The 17,495-nt window shown below is 42.9% G+C and overlaps 1 protein-coding gene across 1 annotated transcript in view; it reads left to right on the top strand.

Moving 5' to 3' along the window:
* CPNE4 (copine 4) overlaps positions 1-17,495 on the top strand; it is a 335,404-nt gene that overhangs the window by 221,310 nt on the left and 96,599 nt on the right. The window contains exons 6-7 of the mRNA XM_026658337.1: positions 1,772-1,855; positions 5,708-5,797. Coding sequence (XP_026514122.1) covers positions 1,772-1,855; positions 5,708-5,797 — 174 coding nt within the window. The remainder of the gene's footprint in view (positions 1-1,771; positions 1,856-5,707; positions 5,798-17,495) is intronic.

Raw genomic sequence — 17,495 nt, 5'->3', positions numbered from 1 at the left:
CTGTCCAGAGCGTCAAGAGAGTGGTGCACTGTGGGATAGCTCCCGGAGCTATTACCGTCGATTTCCATCCACACCTAGCCTAATTCGATATGGCCATGTCGAATTTAGCGCTACTCCTCTCGTTGGGGAGGATTACAGAAATCGATTTAAAGAGAGCTTTCTGTCGAACTAAATGGCTTCCTGGTGTGGACGGGTGCAGGGTTAATTCGATATAACGGCGCTAAAGTCGACATAAAAGCCTAGTGTAGACCAGGCCTTAGACACTAAACCTTTATTGCATGATACATCTTCCAGAAAGAGGACTGCTCTAATATTATTGTGAAATAAAATAAAGCTGAACATGCTGAGAGACATACTGTAACAGCTGAAATGGTTTGAAAACATTAATAACTATGAAACAAAATTTGATAAATCTCTTAGCAGATAAGTGTTTCTTGAGCACAGACTTTTTCTGAGTTGTTACTAAGGAACTTTAATGTTAAGTGATGTTTACTGCATAGGTTCAGAAAGAATTAACTTTTCTTATGTATTTAAGGAGACACCATAAGCTAAAATTCATAATTAAAAATCCTTCCTTTCCTAGGTTATTAAAACAGCATAGTCTTTAAAATAATGTATTTAGGGCACTCCACTTAAGTCAGTTCTTTAGTTTTTTCATGACACTGAACTACAGTGACGCTGTATTGATTCTGTTTACTTGTTTTAATCTGTTTCCAGTTTTCTTTTTCTCTTGAACTCACAAAATGTTGTTATTCTGTTTGAATTTTCAGTACTGCAGAGGAATTTGGGGGGGGGGGTGCTTCTGCTGCATTTAGAAAGCTGGTTTAACCATCTACCTGGGGATTCCTTGCTACAGGGGGCCAGTAGGAGGTTGTGGTTGAGAGAAAAGGGGCCATGGTCAGAATGTTGCTGTGCTCCAACAGTCGGCAGCTTTAATAGCAGCCCCATGGGGCTATAGACAGCAGCACAGTTTAGAGAAGCCCAAAAGATGCTCAATACTGCATCAGGAACAGGATCCAGGATGGGGGTCCAGTAAACACTTTGCAGCCCTCCCCTACAATCAGCTGCATGCAGTGCATAATAGCACAGCTCAGATTCTGAGTCGAAGTGCCCAAAAAGGATTATTTGTAAGGATTAGATATTTTGGATTGGCCCATAGTTAGGGGCATCTAGCAGCTTCCCTTTCCCCCTGTTCTGTTTATTGTTTAAACACAGGTCATGTCTTTAATACTTAGGAGGACTCTTTTCTCTAAGAATGCATCACCAAGCCTCCAACATAGCTTGCCTGTGCTAATGTTTGTTGACAATAGCATTATATCCCAGCCATTGAACTTCTGTTCGGGTTATCTAAATAGGACTAAATTCATCCATGGTGTAACTCCTTTGAAATCTGGTCCAGCTTCCCAAATATAATAAAACTGATGATAAATGACCAAACTCGTATTTAGGACAGAAATAAATCAGCTAGATAGGCTGCACTCAGCAGGAATCAGGTTGTGTACAGGTGGGGAAGTTATCGTTAAAAGAGAAAGCAGGCCACAGTATTACTGCAAACAATGCCTATTGCCATGATTGAATAGCCAAACTGAGACCAGCGGAAACATTGTGTAAGTCCTGGTGGAACGAGTAAGGATAAAAGATACTTCTGGGATACCTAATTGTCTCACTGAAACAGAATTAGCATTTCTTTTTCATTAGCAGGGAAGCAGAGGGATGCTGTGGATACACTCCAATGGGTCTCAAGAGTAAAGTGCTCTGATTTTTATTCTAGGATTTTTTCAGCAAATCTGATCCATTTCTGGAGATTTTCCGGATGAATGATGATGCCACACAGCAGCTCGTTCACAGGACTGAGGTGAGTAATGGGCTGGTTTTATTCTCCAGGGGCACAGCTGGTCTGTAGCAAGGAATAGTTTTATCTCTGCCATTTCAAAGGACACACTCCCAAGCACCCACACTGACTCACTGAGGTCCTACTTACTCCTTTCCCCCCAGTTTCACACTAGGGTAACTATTGACTTCAGTACAACTACTCCTGATGTGTGCTGCTGGGAGTGAGAAGAGAAGAGTGTTCTTGGAACCTAAGATCAGGGCCGGCTCCAGGCACCAGCCTGGCAAGCAGGTGCTTGGGGCAGCCGCTCCGGAGAGGGGCGGCACGTCCAGGTATTCGGCGGCAATTTGGTGGACGGTCCCTCACTCCCACTCGGAGGAAAGGACCTCCCGCTGAATTGCCGCGGCGGATCGCGATCGCGGCTTTTTTTTTTTTTTTTGGCTGCTTGGGGCGGCCAAAACCCTGGAGCCGGCCCTGCCTAAGATGCAGGCTTAATTTAATTTACAGTATATAATTGTGTTTGATGGGGTGACACTTTCTCGGGGCACCCAGAACTATAAGGCAGTGGTTCTCAATCAGGGGTCTGTGGCCCCCTGGGAGGCCACAAGCAGGTTTCAGGGGGTCTGTCAAAGAGGGCCAGCCTTAGATTCGCTGGGGCCTGGGGCAGAAAGCCGAAGCCCCACTGCATGGGGCTGATGTCTGGGTCCCTGAGCCCCACCACCTTGGGCTGAAGCCAAAGCCTGAGCAACTTAGCTTTGTCGGGGCCCCTGTGGCATGGGGTTCCAGGCAATTGCCCTGCTTGCTACCCCGTAACACTGGCTGTGGCTTTTATATGCAGAAAACCAGTTGTTGTGGCACAGGTGGGCTGTGGACTTTTTTACAGCATGTTGGGGGGGTGGTCTCAGAAAAAAAAAAAAAGTTGAGAACCCCTGCTGTAGGTGACCTTGTTACCCCTGTGCGTTAGCAAAAGTGAGACTTGCTGGTGCTAAATGGGATGACTGCTCTCTGTCACCCTCGTCTGTTAGCCACTCTAGACAAACTTCTCAGGATTCTGCCAGCGTTTACTTTGCATGGCAGGTAACACTTGCTGCACTCCAGTCTCTGAGCCCCTTTAAAGAGTGTTCAGCCTCTGTCACTGGACACACAGTAATTACCAAGCCTATTGCCTCTAAAGAGACAGTGTGCACACCCGCTTACTGGTTTCAACTAACAATTCCCACTGATGATAAAACTCAGAGAGGTTTATTAACAAAAAGAATCAAGTGATATTGAGTAAGGGTAGTAGAAACTGATATAGTTACAAATAAAACAGAAATATAACACGCTTCTAGGAGACTAAACATAACTTTAGCAGGATGAAATCTTTGTCTAAGTTAAATTTCTCACCTAAAGCAACCTCCCAGTGTCTCCAACCCCCTGGACCAGAACCCAGCTTTCATGAATACAAAAAAGGCTGTCCTTTTTGCTCCTTCAATTATGGCTTATCACAGGGTTCCCTTTCCTCTTCCTTACAGAAGTCCAGAAAACCTTTGAAGTGTATCACAAGACAAAGTTCTTCTCCCCTGCTGTTTGTTCTTCCGTGTGCTGATGCCATATTGTCTTTCTCATTCTCCTGTTAACTTGCTTTTTTCCTGTTGACTTAATGTGCAAATGAAGCACCAGGGCCCAAAATTGATACATAGGCACAGGTGTCCTATGCCTTCTTTATGCATTGTGAGTAGTCCCATTGACGTCAGTCAATGAGTAAAGCCTTGTCTACACTATGGGCTAAATCAACACCGCTGCGATTGATGCAGCGGGCATCATTTTAACGGGTCTGATAAAGTCATAAATCGATGGGAGAGTGGTCTCCCATCTACTTAATTAATCCACCTCAATGAGAGGTGGAAGCGATGTTAACTGGACAGCTTGTCCCATTGACATAATGCGGTATAGACACTGCATTAAGTCGATATAAGTTATGTAAGTTATGTAACTTAACTAGTGTAACCTACATCGACTTACATCATTAGTGTAGACAAAGACTTAGTCTTTGCATGATTCTGGCCTCAGACAGTACAGGGCTGAAGTGGTAATATGGAACTGGGTTTCCATTTCTCTTTTCTGGAAGTATAAGACCAGATTGTTTTAGCATGTATCTATGAAACTGCTAAGACCACCACTACGTCTACAGTTGGAGCTAGGGGTGTGATTCCTGGATTACAGACATACTCATCTGAGCTAGCATGCTAAAAATTGTAGCTGGGGTAGCACGGGCAACACTGGTGCAGGCTAGCCATGCCAAGTACATATCCACAGGGGTAAGGCAGGTTTGTAGTCAGCACCATTGCTGTTGCCCATACTACCCTGGCTACGCAACTATTTTAAATGCACAGATGAAACCAAGCACATGTTTACACAAGCTGGGAGTCACTCCCTTAGGTCACAGGGTAGATGTGGTCTTAGAAAGTTACAGAGAAAACATTGGGATCTGTCTGCCTGAAAAGAGAGCTGTCGTTTTATGAGGCAGAATGCAAGCAGCATGTTACAGAGAAGGCATATACTGTGCTCTGTAATGAAGACTACTTCTGTTCATTCTTGTTTGGCTGTTTTCCCTTATGCTTAAATAAGGCTGCTTCGTGTACATTCCAAGACCTTCAGGAAATAGAAGTCTGGAGGAAGAACCTAGCCTTCAAGACTGTTTTGTTTTATTCTGACTGGTTCTCCAGGTGGACCACTCTGCCTGCTTATACCCATCTTTATTTTTTTTCATGATGTCACATATGTGGCTCTTGCCCTTTTTAGTGTCTTTGGGCTTGATCCCACTGTCCGTGCTCCATGACTATGTTCAATGGGAGTTTTACCAATGTAAGAACAAAAGGATCAGATCCTTCATAGATTCCAAAGTGGAGAATCACTGTTCTGTGAAAAATTAGACATAGAATCAAATTTTGACTTCAGACATGTACGCCTGACCCCTATTGCAATCTGTGGGAGCCACAGGCAAGAATCTGAATCCAGAATTCTAACCATATCATTAACTTTCTAATTGCATGGCACTGGTACTTACCATCATGGTAAATAACCTGATACAGCACATACCATGGGGCATATCCTCTTCCTAACAAAAAACCTGAGAAAATGGGCTGTGCGTGGGAAAGGTCCAGGGGGCCAGAGTAGATGGAATCCTCCCCCCAAACCACACCTACATACACCGGGCTTCAGTGCGCTGCTGCTAGTGCAGACAGACACAGTCGCTTCCACCACTGGTGCTTTGACTGGAACACAGTCCTGTGGCATGCAGGGGTCTGGGTCTTTGAGCTAGCTCTCTACATCTTTTCACAGTAGACCCACAAAGACTTTGCTACATTCAGGGCTTGTTCCATCTGTTGGAGGGGTGGGGGCAGGATTTACTCCCGGGTAACTAATTGGTCAGCAGTCACTATGTCAGTAAAGAGTACTTGTGTGATGTATAAACTCTTTAAACGTCAAACATTTTCAAGGGCTTTAACGCACTGGGCTTTTAGTTAGCTCAGGCTGTTCCTTTTTAAGAGCCTCATCCAAAGCCCACTGCAGTCAGCAGGAGACTCCTGTGGCCTTCACTGGGCTTCAGATCAGGGCCTAATCTGTATTAATTCTCCCTTGTTGCCATCCAAGCATAACAGTACACATAGAAAAGATTTCATTAAGCAGAACAGTCTTTGCTTGTCCAGTGGATTGCTACAAAAACATTTCCAACAATATGGTGCACTTAATTTGATGGATTAAAGGTTTACTCTCTGCACATTTTTCCCTTTCTGATTAACATACTGTGTTGAAAGTCATAGTTATTGTTCAGCATTCTATTTTGAAACATGCAAATGTCAAGTATTTTTCGTTCTTTCTTTTCGTTCTCAGGTTGTGATGAATAACTTAAATCCAGCCTGGAAATCCTTTAAAGTGTCTGTAAATTCTCTGTGCAGTGGAGATGAAGATCGCAGACTAAAGGTCAGAGGCCTGTCTATACCATGGAACAGTGTTCCTTTTAGAAAACCAAACTTTGTTTCCAGTTTTCGATGAAAGATTGCAACTTCACAATGTCTTCTCCTTTGACACCAATGCTGATCACACAGCCAGATTATGATTAGTCAAATCAAATTAGAGATGCGCAGCAATGGTAATCCAAGTTGTTTAGCTAATGACCATTTCTGACAATGTGAGTTCTCCCAGGGAAACTCCACTTAAATCAGTTGAATTGCAGTGGTTCTTATAGTAACCTGGAAAATAAGGTGGATGTACATGCCAAGCAGTTTATACATGCTGCTGGAGAATTTATAACTAGAATTATTCATCTAATGGAAGTATATTCGGATAAGGAAGCTACCATCTAACCACGGCTTCCCCACTCCGACATATGAACAACCTTTGCTTACCGGGGGAACTTATATAATAATACAGTTGTCAATATGTGCAAACCGAGATGATCAAAAAGGAATATGTGATGTTGTAGCACCACACTTACGGACCATCAGACAGACTGATGGTGAGAGCCTTGCATGCTGGTGGTGGGGAAACTCATTTGTCTCTTGATGCTTCTGGTGAAATCAAGGCAGGGGCCATGTTTCCATGTCTTCTAATTGGGTTGCTCTTAGAGTCCTGCAATTCATGAGGGGAATTCCAAGATTATGAACGGCTCCAGTAAAGAACCAGCCCCTTTTACTTCACTAATGAAATCTGTAGATCTGTTAGGAATGGTGCATACAACGGGTGAGTGATTGGAGTTTGTGAAGACGTTAGGACCATCCTTATGCTTGAGACATTACACTTGAGTAAAAAGTTCCCTTCTCTCTCTTTCTTTGCCTGGTGTTGTTCTTGTTAGCCTAACAGTTTGCTTGAGTTAAGGATTCAAATTTGTTTTCAAAGGACATGTAGAATTACATTGTGATTTCTTTGAGAGGTGTCACACATTCATCTCTTAGAAATCTATGTTTAGCCATTTAAATGCCAAGGTAGATTCACAGTATCTCTTGAATTTTCTGGGAGCTGTTGGATAGTACTAATATTTTTTTTCTTGCAAAATATAAGGAGCCTGGTTCTCCGTGGTCTTGCACCTTGTACAGTATAACCATTTTCCCTTGTGCAGGGTGGGAATAAAATTCTACCATTCTCATTGTTACTTTTAATACCCAATTTGCGCTCACACTGCATAAATGTATATGACTATGCAAGATACAAGGCAGGCGAGAATCAATATGTAGCAGTTCAGTAATGGCCTCTCTCATGGTCTTCTCCAGAAACGCAGTGGCAACCAGCTCCTTTTGTGATGTTGCAAGTTGCTCAGCATTTTGGTCCCAATCCAGAAAATGCTTCAGAGCATGTGTAACTTTGTCTGTGAGTAGTCCCATTAAACACAATGGAGTTGCATCAGTTTACACCAGCAGAAAACTTGTCCTCAATACTAGGATACAAAACTTTACAATGTTTCTTTTATAATACAGAAGTAATATGTTTCCTTACAGACCTGTTCTCAAATTTAAATTTGACCTGTTTTGATTTTGATATTGTTAAAGAATGTTCCTTTTTTCCCTAGTGCTATTTATATATAGATAGATATACACCCTCCACCCCCGCATATATGAAATGTTAAAAATCTATAAAATCTTTCCTCTATCCAAAATGATGTATGTTCATATTTTTTATTGGGTGTAGTTGTTGTTTGAGCTTCATTTTCTCCACTATGAATTAAGGTCCAACAATGGTAAAAATGAGTTTCTATTCATCTTCTGAAGTTCATCTCCTTCTCTGTCCTTGACCCCCAATCTCATAGCCTTCTGCTATTTTGGTATCTGTATCAGAAGCTGGGTATTCCCCAGAGAAAGTTGACTTTTATTGTTATTAATTTACGGGGCACTCCTAAAGACCTTACATTCTAAGCATTCAGGAGACAGATGGGTAGGGGGAAAGGTTAAGGTTAAGGAAAAAAGGGGACAAAGAATCATAGGGTGGCTTAGGTTTGTGCGTTTATTATGGAGATTGTGACTTATTGTCTTAATAATAGCAATGGTGTTAAAGAATTGTAGTGATGTGGGTATGATGATGATGATGGCCATATCAGTAAGTAGGTAAAGGTTGCTTCCTGGGTTTTTGTTCGTTATTGGGGGTAGGCATGCTGGGCAACAGTGAAAAGGTGGAGGGATGAGTTCTGGGGCAGAAGGAGGGTCAAAGGAGCAGGGATGGCAGGGGAGAGAATGACAGAGGGTAGCAAAGAAGAGGAGAGGATGAGGTGGATGGAGGTAGGGGAGAGTGAGGAGGCCAGTGGGGGTAACGTCATATGTGATAGCCAGATCTTAGATGGTGAAAAGGAGAAAAATTCAAAAGAGTGACTCTGGGCAGCGTCAGGAAGCTGGGGTCATACAGGAACTTTCCCTCTGCTCCCAAGTTCTTCAGAGGTCAAACCAATTGTGTTTGAGGAAATATGTATGGGAATGCTTTGGGACTGTAACATAGCCGTAGGGGTGAAAGAGAATAATCAGAGGAGAAGAACTGCCTCTGTTTTAAACTACATATAAGAAAAAGGGTATTGGCTAAAGAACCTTTCTAATGCAAATGAAGAAATATGTGGAGGAGTTATTTACTGTAGCTTGTGTGAGATGGCAGTCATGTGAGGTGTCAGAACAATTACTCTATTATCTTTCTAGGCTGCATTTTATATAAATTCCTTGAATAAATTAAATATCCATGAGTTAGTTACCTAAACACCAAAAGATCTGATTTTTCAAACTCAGGCCAGAGGAGCAAGTATTCTTTATTATATCGCAATGTAGAGCTTCAAAAGGAAAAAGCAGAGGCTATCCAGAGGTGGCCCAAAAGGTGACTTGAAGGACAATTGAAGTCAATGGGCATTGCAAGGGCTCAGCACCTGTGAAAATGAGAATACTTATTTAGGTTCCAAATTTAGACTTAGATTTAAATATTGCATCCAGATAAGAAAATTATAGCCTAGATGTTTTGCCTTTTTGTACGAAGATATAATGGAACATGCATCCCTGCCCCCAGGCCTTGATTCAGAAAGCACATAAATACCTGCTTAACTCCAAATAACTATAATAGAGATGCTTTTATACACAAGCTTAAAGTTTGACATCTTTAAGTGCTTTGCTGAATTGGTGCCCTAATGTTGAAACATTAGAGAGGTTCTAATCTGTAAATCTTGGGAGAAGGTTCAGGACATCCTCTCTCCAGAGAGGCCCACTTGAGGGTCATTTTAAGACTTCTTGGTCTGCTAAAACCCCATGTGGTGTTCTGCCCATCCCACTCCCACTCCCACCCCCACCCAGTGATGCACATTCCATTATTATACTTTTAATCCCCCTCCACCCTCTTTCCTTCCCATAGTTCTCATGTCAATCGATGGGATAAGATGAACTTGTATGTGAAAGATTTAAGCATCTACTGATATAACAGTCTGGTTTTGAAGGTTTCTTTTATAGACCTCATGATTTATAGACCTCTATCGTATCCCCTGTTACTCCTCTCTTTTTTAGAGCTGAAAAGTCCCAGTTTTATTAATCTCTCCTCATATGGAAGCCGTTCCGTACCCCTAATAATTTTTGTTGCCCTTTTCTGAACCTTTTCTAATTCCAATGTATCTTTTTTGAGATGAGGCGACCCCATCTGCACGCAGTGTATTCAAGATGTGGGAGTACCAGGGATTTCTACAGAGGCAATATGATATTTTCTGTCTTATTATCTATCCCTTTCCCAATGATTCCCAACATTCTGTTAGCGTTTTTGACTGCCGCTGCACATTGAGTGGATGTTTTCAGAGAACTATCCACAAAGAAAGATCTCTTTCTTGAGCTAATTTAGAACCAATCATTTTATATGTATAGTTGGCATTATGTTTTCCAATGTGCATTCCTTTGCATTTATCAATATTGAATTTCATGTGCCATTTTGTTGCCCAGTCACCCAGTTTTGTGAGATCCCTTTGTAACTCTTCGCAGTCTGCTTTGGACTTAACTATCTTGAGTAGTTTTGTATCATCTGCAAATTTTGCCTCCTGACTGCTTACCCCTTTTTCCAGATCATTTATGAATATGTTAAACAGTACTGGTCCCAATACAGACCCCTGGGGGACACCACTATTTTCCTCTCTCCATTCTGAAAACTGACCATTTATTCCTACCCTTTGTTTCCTATCTTCTAATCAGTTACTGATCCATGAGAAGACCTTCCCTCTTATCCCATTACAGCTAACTTTGCTTAAGAGCCTTTGGTGAGGGACCTTGTCAAAGGCTTTCTGAAAATCTAAGACACTCTATCTACTGGATCCCCCTTGTCCACATGCTTGTTGACCCCCTCAAAGAATTCTAGTAGATTGGTGAGGCATGATTTCGCTTTACAAAAACCATTTTGACTCTTCCCCAACAAATTGTGTTCATCTATGTGTCTGATCATTTTGTTCTTTACAATAGTTTCAACCAATTTGCCTGGTACAGAAGTTAGGCTTACCAGCCTGTATTTGCCGGGATCACCTCTGGAGACTTTTTAAAAAATTGGCGTCATATTAGCTATCCTCCAGTTTGGTACAGAAGCTGATTTAAATAACAGGGTGCATACCACAATTAGAACTCATGGGTGAATACTATCTGGTCCTGGTGACTTATTACTCTTGAATTTATCATTTTTTTCCAAAATCTCCTCTATTGACACCTCAATCTGGGACAGTTCCTCAGATTTGTCACCTAAAAAGAATTGCTCAGGTTTGGGAATCTCCCTCACATCCTCAGCCATGAAGACCGATGCAAAGAATTCATTTAGTTTCTCTGCAATGGCCTTATCTTCCTTGTGTGCTCTTTTAGCATCTTGATCATCCAGTGGCCCCACTGGTTGTTTAGCAGACTTACTGCTTCTGGTGTACTTAAAAATTTTTTTGCTGTTACTTTTTGAGTCTTTGGCTAACTGTTCTTCAAATTCTTTTTTGGACTTCCTAAATATATTTTTACACTTGACTTGCCAGATCTTATGCTCCTATTTTCCTCAATAGGATTTAACTTCCACTTCTTAAAGGATGCCTTTTCGCCTCTTACTGCGTCTTTTAGTTTGTTGTTTAGCCATGGTGGCAATTTTTTGGTCCTTTTACTATGTTTTTAAATTTGGGGTATACATTTAAGTTGAGCCTCTATTATGGTGTCTTTAAAAAGTTTCCATGCATCTTGCAGGATTTTCACTTTTGGCTCTGTACTTTTTAATTTCTAACTAACTTCCTCACTTTTGTACAGTTCCCCTTTCTGAAATTAAATGCTATCATTTAATGCTGCTTTGGTGTGTCATCCCCCCACCCCCCAACAGGGATATTAAATTTTAGTATTACTATTACCAAGCAGTTCAGTTATATTCACCTCTCCCCCACCAGCACAATCTTTCTGTCCTTCTGATAAATTTTGATCCTGGAAGATCCACCCCAGTCTTCCATGTCTCCCTCCTGAAGCCTTTCCTTGATAATCCATTCCCCAGCCAGATATCCCACCTCCACTCCTTGGTTCAAGTTCAAGACCAAGAGCATGAGGAGTGCCTGGTCCATGACATCCTGGACTCTCAAATGTGCAGAGTGGCCCTGTACTATCTGATTGATTTGGGAGGGTTGTGGGCCCAAAGAACACTCTTGGGAGACAGTTCATCATGTACATGTCCCTGCAAAAGCACAGGCCTTCCACAGGAATCACCCTGAGAAGAGTGGCCTCGTGGTGCCCAGGGAGTGGGGGTTTGGCACTGATGTTCTCAAACCCAGGCTATGTGGCTGCTGAGGGGGGAGCCTTATTCTCTGTTCCACTGAGCTGCAAAGGGAACTGCTGCTAATTCCCACCACCAGAAGCTACATCTGCTGACTCAGTGAGGTCAGATGACAAACAGCAAACTTCTGATTATATCCGGTGGTGTCCAAAGCTTCCTGATCCTGTCACTTCTCTTGTCTGAGCAGCTAGTCTCTCCGTGACCCCTTTGACCAAGTCCCTGCTTCCTTGCCTGGTTTCTGCTCCTCATTCCTGCTCTCTCTCCTTGTCCCTATTCCTGTTACCATGCCTCGTCCCTGTTCCTCTTTCCACGCTTCCTCATCCTGCTTCCTTGCCCTGACCCCAGTTGCTGACTCCAGCTTGGACCTTTGACATGACCCCCGAGCCTGACCCTATTCCTGGCTCTAACCTCTAGGGCAGACAGCCCACGTTACAGGCCCTAACAAATAGCTTTTGTTTTTTCTGTATTTTTGTGTATGTAAATAATTGCAGGCACAGATCCAAAGATTCAGATGTCTAAGTATTTGCCTATGCCCGCAATCAGGTATTTACAATAGATACCTAAGTGGTAGCAATTTATCACAAATACTGTTACCATTAATTGTGAGTGCAAAATTGTACCTCCCCAGTAAGAATCCAGGTTGGAGCATCTTTAAAATTCAGGCCCTTAAGCCTCTTGGATAGGTGGGACTGCAAGACTACATTAATGTAGTACAGAGGTGTCCAAAAATGAGTTGTCTGCCCCCAGGGCTGTATTATGGTACTTCTAAAATTACCATTCCATTTGGACCATAACTTCGGACCTGTAACAGCAGAGAGGAAATAGAGGAAGGAGTTTTGGGAGTCTGTAGTATAGTGTACATTTTTGTGGTGCAGTATAAATTGCCTAAGTCTACTTTTCAGCATAAAGTTTCTGTGCTGGAATACTTATAGACTAGAGCATTTATAAAAAAAAAAAAAAAAAAACCCTGACTTTCTATTTTCTAAAGTGAAACAAAGCTTTGAAAGTAATATATTTCTGAAACGTGCTGGAAAAAAAAATCCTTCACAGTATTAAATATGGAGGCTTTTAGTATATTCTGACTGAGCCACAGCCACTTGCCAGGGTAGTCTAAACACGGGGCACAGAAATAATTTAAAGCTGGATAATTTGCATGTGTACTAGCTATTTCATTCTGATGTCACTTTGAAAGGCATTTCTAAATGGAGCCTTTGGGGAAACAGAAAAGCTTAGGAGAAGATATAGGCTTGTGTAACATTTGCAAATTACTTGCCCAGTAATGGACGCATTGCAATGACTCGTTGGAACCTCTTTCCTTTGGATCCCCGATGAAAGAAGAGTTAACAATAGCCTCTGCACCTCACCATGCAAGGCTCTGCACATGTCAATTGGGGCAGAGCCTTGCATGCCCTGGCCTTTCATCTCTGCCATTGAAATCACATGTGTATTGAGATTAGCCCTTTCACTCCCATTATGAGGAACAGGGATTAACATCACAAAAACACATTAAAACAATACAGCTCATTTTCAAAAGTTTGCCTTTAATAGGTCTCAGATTCACAACAGCTTTAGAACGCTTCAGGCATTTGAAACATTCTTGCACAAAAGATGTGTTGTGTTTAAAATGATAAGACATGCAAGGTCAATAAGATTAAAGCAGCCAGCGAATAGACTCCCTCAAAACTCTTTCATCAGTTTCTTTTACAGAATCTGTTAATTTTGGATTCCTTGTGGAGGTTTTTTTATTATCTTCCTATTTAGCTGTGGCACAGAGAACATTTTTTTTATTTCTCTCAGGATGGTTCTTAAAGCTTTAGTTCATTTTACTGAGTCATAATTACTACTCCTGAAGGTAATATGTTAATGAAGTATTAGATTTATGAACTACTTGGCTTTTCTTCACAGACATTGACACCATTTTGGGGTTCTAGTCACCCCTCAGTGATGATCTGTAACTCCCTTTGCACATTGACGGGGAGGACAGAGTCCTTTGGGCTAAAGTTGACATGTTTTCTTCCTAATTTGTAAAGACCAGGGATCAGTTTATATGAATATTTATTTACAAGGCTCAAGGAGAACATGATCCCTTTGAGAGCAATTTCATTTACCTCGTACACATTATCAAGCAGTTACACTGAAGGTCATTAATTGTGGAATGTTGGCACCTAAAAGGTGGCCTATCTTTCACTTTAAATAAAGGGGCATTTTGAACCTAGTATTGCATATTAAGGAGCTTCTGTCTATCTTCTGTCTATTCATCCTAATAGTTCCCGGTTTCTCTCATTCTAGAGGCTCTTTGGTTACATAAGCTAGAAACTGCCTCCTTTACATTAGGTGCTGTAGTAAATAAACACTCGGGAAGGCACATAAGAGAGTACACTGCACAAATAGTGGCGAGCACATGCTGTACAATACAAAAAGTACCATGTATGCTGCAGGGAATCCATATTGTGGAGAATGCACTGAGAGCAGTCTGAAAGGACACGCATGCAAAACTGGGAGGAAACCGGGACAAAAAGGTAGAGACAAGTAAAGTACTAAAAGCAGGAGAGAGAGAAATCAGAAAAATATCTGCACAGAGTACAATAAGGATAAACCTTCCTAGTTTCCCTGCTTTAAGTATACAGGGGGGATTTTTCAAAAGCACTAATAGCAGTTAGCCATCTTCCTGCCATTTGTGCGTTTGAAAATTTCCTCCATATTGTGAAGCATAGGCAGCATTATTATTTTGAGTAGCTCCACTGATGGGCTTCTCATACAGAACAGGCCTCACATTATTATGTAGAAAAGATAGATTACCTTAATCATAATTGAAAAAGTTGCCCTTTCTTTGAGGTCAGCTCGGATTGCCAACTTTCTACTCACACAAAACTGAACACCCTTGCCCCGCCCCTCCTCCGAGGCCCCGCCCCTCCTCCAAGGTCCTGCCCGGGCTCAATCCATCCCCTCGTCGCTCGCTATTCCCACCCTCACTCACTTGCTCATTTTCACTGGGCTGGCTCAGGGGGCTGGGGTGTGGGAGGGGGTGAGGGCTCCAGCTGGGGGTGGGGCCAGAAATGAGGGGTTCAGGGTGCAGAAGGGGGCTCCTGACTTGGGCAGGGGATTGCGGTGGGGGGGGGTGAGGGCTCCAGCTGGGGGGTGGGTTCTGATGTGGGGCCGGGGATGAGGGATTTGGGGTACAGAAGGGTGCTCCGGGCTGGGATTGAGGGGTTCGGAGGGTGGGAGGGGGATCAGGGCTGGGGCAGGGGGTTGGGGCATGGGGCGGGGGAGAGTGAAGGCTTCGGCTGGGGGTGCAGGCTCTGGGGTGGGGAACCTTTCTTCAGTGACAGGCCATTGACCCACAGAAAAAAATCGATCGCAGGCCACTCACCCACTCAGGGGGGCGCGGAGGCTCAGGGCTTCCCCCGCTTGTGGCTCCAGCCCCGTGGCAGGGCGGAGGCTCAGGGCTTACCCCTGCAGTGGGGCAAGCTGGCACAGCGGCTCCAGCCCTGCGGGAGGGCACCGAGACTCAGGGCTTTCCCCCACCCACCAATGGGGCAAGCTGGCACTCATGGCTCCTGCCCCACCGGGGGGTGCCGTGGGCCAGATGAAATTAACCATGGGGCCGGATCTGGCCCTAGGTTCCCCACCCCTGCCCTATGCGTAGGAGCCGGAGGGGGGACATGCCGGCTGCTTCCCAGGGAGCCTGCCAGCCCTGCTGCGCCACGAACCAGACAGTCAGTGGCCCTGCTGACCGGAGCTGCCAGGATCCCTTTTCGACCGGGTGTTCCGATCGAAAACCGAACACCTGGTCACCCTAAGCCCACAGGTGATCTTGGGGCCTGATTCTGCCATTCTTTCTTGTTCTGAGTAGCAATTTGTCACACAAGTAGTCCCTGATTTGTCAATCTGTAGTTGAGTTCTCACGTGTGTAGTCCCGTTGACCTCATTGGGTCTGTTCATGGAATTAAGTACTGTTCTTCAGCATAAAGATTATAGAATCAGATCTTTTGGGTGGTAAACTCTTCAAGGCAGGGACTCCATCTGTCTCTGTTTTGTAGAGCATCGTGCACCTCTATGGTACTAGGACATCAAAGAGATGTATTGTACATGCATAGGTTTTTGCAGGATTGGGGTCTATATAAATAATAATAATGCACTACATTTTTTCAATCCAACAGGCTCTATTAAAGCTGCTAAAACTGAATTTTCATGCTAAGATGATATGGTTGATTGATTGTTATTAACACTGTCTTCTTAAGACAGATTTACATTATGTTTAAATAAACAATATACACAATAACCTCTTTGGCCTGGCTGACACCATTATATGTGTGTGACGGGTTGGATCACAGAAACCCCCTTGGGAACTTCCAACTGATATGCCAAGACCACTTCTGCCCCTGCTTTCCCTGCCAGCTCGGGACTCCAGCACCCTATCTCGCTGAGCCAGACATGCCAGTCTGCTCCAACACAGACCCAGGCCATGTGCCCCAAAGCTGCAGACCTAGCCTGAAAGCAGCTTACCGAAGTGTTCCTGTCTTTAACACTCAGATGCCCAACTCCCAATGGGGTCCAAACTCCAAATAAATCCGTTTTACCCTGTATAAAGCTTGTACAGGGTAAACTCATAAATTGTTCGCCCTCTATAACACTGATAGAGAGCTATGCACAGCTGTTTGCCCTCCCCCACCCAGGTATTAATACATACTTTGGGTTAATTAATAAGTAAAAGTGATTTTATTAAATACAGAAAGTAGGATTTAAGTGGTTCCAAGTAGTAACAGACAAAACGAAGTGAATTACCAAGTAAAATAAAATAAAACACACAAATCTAAGCCTAATACAGTAATCCAGTTGAATACAGATAAAATCTCACCCTCAGAGATGTTTCAATAAGTTTCTTTCACAGACTAGACGCCTTCCTAGTCTGGGCACAATCCTTTCCCCTGGTACAGCCCTTCTTCCCGCTCAGGTGGTAGCTAGGGGATTTCTCATGATGGCTGCCCCTTTGTTCTGTTCCACCCACTTATATATGTCTTTTGCATAAGGCAGGAATCCTTTGTCCCTCTGGGTTCCCACCCCTCCTTCTCAATGGAAAAACACCAGCTTAAAGATGGATTCCAGTTCAGGTGACATGATCACATGTCACTGTAAGACCCCAAGCCTTCTTTCCTCCCAGCCTGACTCTCAGGAAGGCCTGCCTGCAAACAGGGCCATCCACAGTCAATTGTCCTGGTTAATGGGAGCCATCAAGGTTCCATACCACCATTAATGGCCCACCCTTTGCATCATTACAATAGGCCCTCAGAGTTATATTTCATATTTCTAGTTTCAGATACAAGAGTGATACATTTATACAAATAGGATGACCACACTCAGTAGATTATAAACTTTGTAATGATACCTTACAAGATATCTTTTGCATGAAGCATATTCCAGTTACATCATATTCATACTCATTAGCATATTTCCATAAAATCATATAGAGTGCAGAGTCACAATGTGGTTCATGCCTTATAATATAGATGATGTTCTACAGTTTGATTTTTCTTAGAAATGTATATTTTATCATACAGGATTCATGTATTAGTTTTAGCCTTCTAATATCACTTCATTACTTTAACCTGAATCCTCTTTCCAAGATGCTCTTTCTAGTCAAATTGTAGCCTATGTTGTGTTGTGGATTTTCAGGACAATTCCTTTGTGTCTCTTTGTTTAGTAGTAGTTATACCTGAGTTTCTTCCAGGCTGCTCAAAAGTGCTGAATCTCATGGATTTTTTTGGATCATTAGCAATTCTTTTTTGAAAGGCCCGTAAATGTATTGGATGCACTAGCCCATGTGAAGCAACATTGAACAGCAGTTATTATTTTGATATTTGTCTAAGTTATCCCTGGAATGTTTTCTAGAGCAATAAGCTTACAGTGACCA

This window comes from Terrapene carolina, unplaced genomic scaffold (genome assembly GCF_002925995.2).
Source record: "Terrapene carolina triunguis isolate 2854851 unplaced genomic scaffold, T_m_triunguis-2.0 Scaffold428, whole genome shotgun sequence".
NCBI lineage: Eukaryota > Metazoa > Chordata > Testudines > Emydidae > Terrapene > Terrapene triunguis.
The sequence above is the reverse complement of the archived record's forward strand: the minus strand, read 5'-3'. Positions and strand labels throughout refer to the sequence as shown.